We start from the raw sequence: 6,589 nt of genomic DNA, 5'->3' as shown, positions 1-6,589 counted from the left end.
TGAAAACAGTATGGACAGTGGAACTTGCAAAGCCGCAGGCATATGCAGCTACCACCAACATGGTACACAGCTTATTCGACATGACAGTGAGATAAAGCAGCGGCTTGCAGATGGCTGTGTAGCGATCATAGGCCATGGCAGCCAGGAGGCAGCCCTCCGTGATCACAAAGAGGCAAAAGAAGAAAAACTGCACCAGGCACCCCACGAAGGAGATGGTTGCGTTCTCTGTCACAAGGGTTGCCAACAGCTTGGGAGCGACGGCGGTGGAATAGCCGATGTCTACGATGGCGAGGTTGCTGAGGAAGAAGTACATTGGTGTGTGAAGCTGAGCATCACCCAAGGTTAACAGGATGATGCCAGCGTTCCCCACCAGCGTGGTGACGTAGATTCCCAAGAACAAGATGAAGAGCGGGACCTGAAGCGCGGGGTGGTCCATGAAACCTGTGAGGGGAAAACTTGGTCATAGTAGTGTGATTCTGCTTCAGCGTTCTTTTTACTCTGTAATAGGGTTTGTTTGCTTGCTTGCCATAATAAACAAGCATGGTTATGGCAAGATGGCTGCTTTGAAGGCATTTTATTGTCCCCTCTCTCCTTAACTTGAATTGTGCAATGTCATTGATCTTATGTAGCTGGATTGCACTGAAAGTCTTTTAATGCATTGAATATTAGAAGAAGTTCTTTGTTTTTTGTTTGTTTGTTTGCTTATTTGTTTGTTTGAGTAGATGATGGAATGCAAGGTGCCTGGCAATCTACAATATGCAATCAGAATAAACAATAAAACAAACAAATAAAATTGGGACCGCACAGAGTTTCTCTAGAGTAAAAAACAAGCAGAGGGGTCAGCTGCACATGATGTCATTAATTTAATATATCCTTTGACCATCAGTTTCACTGATTTCAGTGGAGCTTGCTTTCTGGTATTCTTGATGGTAGACTGTGGGTACTATCATAACATTTGCTTGCCTTCCTCTTGAATAATATTGGGTGTTTCTGGACTAAGAGATCTCACTGCTAACGATCAGGAGACATCATGCAGCTATTCCTTGAATGCCATTTTTGGTAGAATGGATGGAAGTGTGCAAATCAATCAATCAATCAATCAATCAAATGTCTCATCTGTTTTTCATAATGGATATTCCACTGTCAAGAAAAAGAAGGAAGAAACTGGGAGAATATGTTAAGGGTGGAAGACTTCGTCATCTGGACTGCCACCAGAAGCTCTGAAAAACCCTGTGAAGGAGGCAGGTGTTTTCACCCTAAAAGCCCCATCCGGAAGCACCCATCTCTCAGCAGCTGATGTTTGATGCTCTACCCTAACTCCACCATAACTCCTCTGATTTCCTACTTAAGGCAAAAAGATGCAAAAAATCAACAAGCCAGCGAAACAGCAACAAGAACCCAGCCCGGTAAATGACTTCATGTGGGATGCACTGACAAAGCCAATCTCAAACATAAGTGTAGCAAAACACAAGCACTGCCTTAAGAATTTGCTGTCAATAAACAGAGCTGCAAAAAGAACAGAGGCAGGCTGCCTGCTCCCCTACCCACAAACATCCTTGAAGTATTTCTGGAAGCCCTGAAGCTAAAAAACAATGAAACCCAAAATGAGACAAGCACACTGCTAAAATGTTGAGTGGTGCTTCTGTTGCAGCAGACACCTACCCAGATTCTGAGCTGTTTCTACCTCTTCGATTGATGAGGGTGAGGTGTGGAATGGGAATGTGGCTGTCCCAGTCTGTCACATCTATCTGCCCTTGATGAGGCAGTGATGGGAAATTGGAATCATAGCAGCAGATCTGAGGCTCAAGCCCTTTTGTGAAATGCCTTTCTATTCCCTCTTCTTAATGGGTGGAGATTGCTGCAGGTTGCAGTTTAATTACTTGCTCTTGGAAGCAAAAGAATCCCAGAGGCTATGCTTATGAGAATACATATTTTGACACAACGTCAAAGCAAGCAACTGTGAGATAACAAAGCTTTAATGTTTCACAGTTTATTCTACTGTATATACCTTCTAGATCTAGTTAGTTGAAACCTTCAGAGGTCCTGTTCCATGTGGCATCGACCAGGTTCAGACAACATGATAACCATGCTCAAGGGCTGGATATGAATAACCCACAGTTTACAACCCAACAACAAGCAATGGGTTGCCTTCATGCGTTATTTGTGCTTAAGAAACCATGATTGGTTAGTGCAGCTGCATTTAGAGAACCTGCACTTCAACAACCCACATTTCAATGACAATCCATACTCCATGCTTTAGTATGGGTTGTCAGTACCCATAAACCCAGTAACTGTGTATTTGATATAGCTGCTCCCAACTCGATATACAGTAGAGGTGCAAAACCTGTAGTCCTCCAGATGTTTTAGCCTACAACTCTAATCAGCTCTCACCATTGGTGGCTGACTATTGCTGGTGGAAGTAGTAAGCCAAAATATCTTGATGGTGCCTACTCTGTTTATAAGTATTGTATTGTATTGTATTAAGATATTTTCATACAAAGCAGTTACAACCTCTATTCTACTTTAGTTGCCTCTATAGTACTCACTTCTCGTGTCCCCGTCCTCCTTGTTCCTTCTTTGAACTCCTCTTCCCTGACTTCTTTCCTCTTACAGAGCCAAAATAAATAATGGACTCAGGAAACAATCTCAGGGCTCCTGGGAGGATCTGAATGCCTTCCCTTGGTGTCTGTCATTGCTCTACCAGCAGAAACTGTGGGCTGTGGGTTCTGCATCAGTACTGTTCCACAGTACTGCTCTGCTGGTTTGTAGTACTTAGGTGTGGATGCCTTGCCGGTAAGTTTAATTCCTCTACTCCTGTAATGCCTCCCTTTGGGTCTGTGCTCATTTGTGAACTTCATCACTGTGTCCTAGGTACCTGACGGGACAAATATGTATAAAATGTGGACAGATAGTTCACCATCCCAATAAGAAGCTATGCTCCTCTGACATCCTATGGTCATCTCCTCTAGCTTCTCCTGCTCTGGCTGTAGCCCTCCTGATATCATCAAATGCCTAATATAGGGCACTTCCCAGCTGAAGAATTTTCTCAGCATTCAGTTGATCCCATCCCAGCTTAATGTGATGGTCCCATATTGCCTCTTCCTGATCCTCCTCCTCCCCTTTGATAAAAAATATGCTTGGCCAAAATTTTGATGCCTCAACACCTGGAACATAGTCTACATGGGGGTACTTAGTCAATGGTGCCTTCCAAAGGGGTCGAAGGGACTGGAAGGTTTGCCTAGCTCCAAACGCACTTTTCACATCATCAACTGTACACAACTGTGCCTGGTACATGTCAGGTAGTACCACCTCAGTCATCGGCAGAGGACAGTGGGTTCCTTGCTCTATGGCTTTAAGGGATCCATGCAGATTCTCACTTTGCCTTACAGCTTTCTTACCATTACTTGACTGCTGACCTATTTGTGCTTATGTCAATTGGCATGATGGCTTCTTTTCTCCAGGTTTCTCAATTCTTTCTTCATCAGCTCCAGAAGAGCCAGAGCAAGAATCCAAGCCGGGATTCCACTGTGGAATGCCATCCAAGCATCAGCGTGGCCTGACATGCAACAGCCACTAAGGCCAGGAACCACTGGTAGTGTTTCTGGCAAGGAATGGTGAAGCGATGTCAGAAATCCTGCCAACAAGCTACGAGTGGCGGCGGCTGAGGATCTCCATTCTCCAAAAACTTGGCAGGACCTGGAGAGGCTGCCAGGGTCAGGAATTACACAATTTGCACTCAGCATCATAACATGTGAAAGACCTGAGAGTGGGTGTTTGATTTCTTTTGTATTGTGAGAGAGGCTCCAGGGGCGAGTGCAACATTATGGCAAATAAAAGGGCATGTGTGTTTATATATACTTTTATAAGTTTGGCATGTTGGGCATTGGTGTTCACAGACCTGGACCTGATCACCTAGACGTACAGTAGCTCAACTTTGCATCCGGACTGTTAGACTATGGGGGAATGTAAGATTTTCCATAGGACTTACACCAATATGTGGAGTTGTGCCAGGACCTTTGAAATACCAACAATTTGGCCCATGTTAAGAAGAACTGCAGTGTTGAAGTTGTGGCAGCAATGCAAGACTCCACAGTCCAGAATCTTTACAGAGCTTTCAGTCCCAATAAATCTGAGAATTCATGCAGAAGACAGACACAAAGTCCTGTTTTGAGCTCTAAGACAATCTTACAGGTGGGAACAAGGAACAGTCCAGCAGGATTATCCCAGGAAGACTCCCCAACACATGGAATTCTAGACTTACAAGAATTCTGGGTTCAGGAGTATATTTCCTGATAGTGTCCCAAGAACATGGGTGTCTAATTAAGCCAAAATCTTAGGGCACAGGTGTAGTCCAAGCAAAGGAATCTTCCAGGAGTAGAGATGTATCCATGAAGCTTTTCGGCCTCCACAACAACTTTCAAACAGAGTTGGGTTACCTAGAGTCTTTGTGAGTCCACCAATTCTGGCAGGAAAACATTATGAACTGTGCCTAAATGGGTATTGCTCCTTTGTTCTCTTTAGCTGACTTTGCCAACCTTCCCCCTTTCTCAACTGATATCTGCTAATTGCCCACAAAAAAAATCTCTCAGGCTCCTGCACTTTAGGCACCTCTACCAAAGCCACATTGTGCAGCTAGGAAGCAGTGTTGGACTCCTTGGGCTGACATTTCACTGGGATATCAGGCAGAAGTGAACTCCAACCCTTCTTACATTCCACAGCAGGCCCTAAAACAGCTGCCTCCTCCTCCTCCTCTGATTCTACCTCCAGGGCCAGGGCAACAGGGACAAGGAGGGGCATGACAGGCTGTATCCAGCTGGTTGTATCCAATCACAGTCTGACAACTCAGTTCATTGACTTTGCTCTATATTGCACTAGCACTGGATACAACCCATGGCGAGTGATTATATGCAGCCCAACGCACAGCAGTTTTACATAGCATGTCATGGCAAGCAAGATTTGCAACCAGAGAAATGGAAATGTGATATTTTTATGTTAGGAATGCAACTTCTGGTTTATGACAGTCTGAATCTGATTTGACTTTGGGGTAGCTAATTCCACTGAAGAAGCCAGCAAATAAACCAGAGATGAGGAGAAGGAGGATTAGTTAAGCTGCTTTGGCTTCCTTGCAAGAAGGGAAAAAAGGCAAGATTTAAATATAATAAAGCTAACATGGCTGGCGGCTGGACACACCACGTGTGCTGGTGGCTTGTTTTTGTACGCACTGTCCTGTTGTATACATGCCATTTGCAACGAATGGATTGGACCAGTGCTGTGCAGAGCAGAACTCCATGAACTGGATGGTAGGGAAGGAAAGTTTTGCTGATTATTCCCTTGCAGCTCTTTCCCCCATTTGCTCCATGGGTGTGTGAGGTAGCATTGGGGCTAAAGAAGGAACCTGGTTCTCCACCCCATTCCTCCAAGGAGAGGCTGTGCTGTATCCTTGTTCTTACTGCCAAGTGAAGCAGCCGGGCTGTATGTGGAGCGTCTGTCCTTCATCCAACCCTGTGTTTGCTTATGTTTATCAGCAATAGTGAGCATAAGTTATTTTTATGGTGTTGTAGACATAAAAAAGTCACCTTTTAGACACTGTTAAGTATAAACTGTTTTTTCTCTGCAAATACAAGAACTGGATTCATTTTTAAAAATGATAACAACATAAATATGTTAATGAATGTGGCAGCTTAATCAGTCAAATGATGCCAGTATTTTTAAAGTTCAAGCTTTTAACACCAACAACTTGACAGTGCAATCATATACATGCCCACTGAGTTCAGTGGCTCTTCTTCCAAGGTAATTGGGTATAAGACTGCAGCCTTCATACATAAGAGTACCAGGCAAAGCTTAAGTCATGGCAGCCCTATGCATAATTGCAGGAATTGCAGGGGTCTTACTAGGCATCCAAACTTACTAATACAACACAGTATCCCTGTATCTTCAATAATTCCTGTTTCCCACCAGTCTCCACCCTCCCTGCTTATATCACCTCCTGTGACCACAGCTTTTCTGCCCATGGAAGGCAGCTCCTGCATCCATCTAATATTTTTAAGTTGCCTATAAGGGAAAAGACAACCTAAGGTGGATTACATGATAAAATCCAATGTGATGAAATTCCACATGCTACAACATCCCCATAAAACATACCTGGGGAGAGGTCTGGGACTAGAGAAAACACAGAGCTGGGGTGAATTTTTCCAATACACATAGGCACACTATATTTACTTCAGCAATGCCATCTTGGCTACCATCCTACTCGCAGCATCCTTCACATCTTTGTTCCGCAGGCTGTAGATGAGCGGGTTGAGCAGGGAGATCACTAGCGTGTAAAGCACAGAAACTATTTTGTCCTGCTGCATTGGGAGACTAGAGCCAGGCCGAATGTACATGAAGATGATGGTGCCGAAGAAGATGGTGACGGTGGTCAGGTGGGAGGTGCAGGTGGAGAAGGCTTTGAATCGGTCCTGTGCAGAGTGGATCTGCAGGATGGCTACAGCAATGGCAACGTAGGAAGCCAAGACAATCAGAAAAGTTGTCAGTGCAATTGTGGTGGACAAAAGGAAGTGCACAGTGTGAGTGACATGGGTGTCTGAGC

General features: G+C 44.5%; 2 protein-coding genes across 2 annotated transcripts in view; both read right to left on the bottom strand.

Moving 5' to 3' along the window:
- The window catches only part of LOC123027516 (olfactory receptor 5D18-like), a 1,706-nt gene extending 1,164 nt beyond the window's left edge, over positions 1-542 (bottom strand). Inside the window, 2 exon segments of the mRNA XM_044438452.1 lie at positions 4-455; positions 457-542. Coding sequence (XP_044294387.1) covers positions 4-455; positions 457-542 — 538 coding nt within the window.
- A 5,673-nt stretch (positions 543-6,215) lies between these two features.
- The window catches only part of LOC123027515 (olfactory receptor 1019-like), a 958-nt gene continuing 584 nt past the window's right edge, over positions 6,216-6,589 (bottom strand). The window contains exon 2 of the mRNA XM_044438450.1: positions 6,216-6,589. This exon is cut by the window's right edge and continues 44 nt beyond it. Within this exon, the coding sequence (XP_044294385.1) occupies positions 6,216-6,589 (374 nt within the window).

This window comes from Varanus komodoensis, unplaced genomic scaffold (genome assembly GCF_004798865.1).
Source record: "Varanus komodoensis strain SLA01 unplaced genomic scaffold, ASM479886v1 scaffold32, whole genome shotgun sequence".
In the NCBI taxonomy this organism is placed as follows: Eukaryota; Metazoa; Chordata; class Lepidosauria; order Squamata; family Varanidae; genus Varanus; species Varanus komodoensis.
The sequence above is the reverse complement of the archived record's forward strand: the minus strand, read 5'-3'. Positions and strand labels throughout refer to the sequence as shown.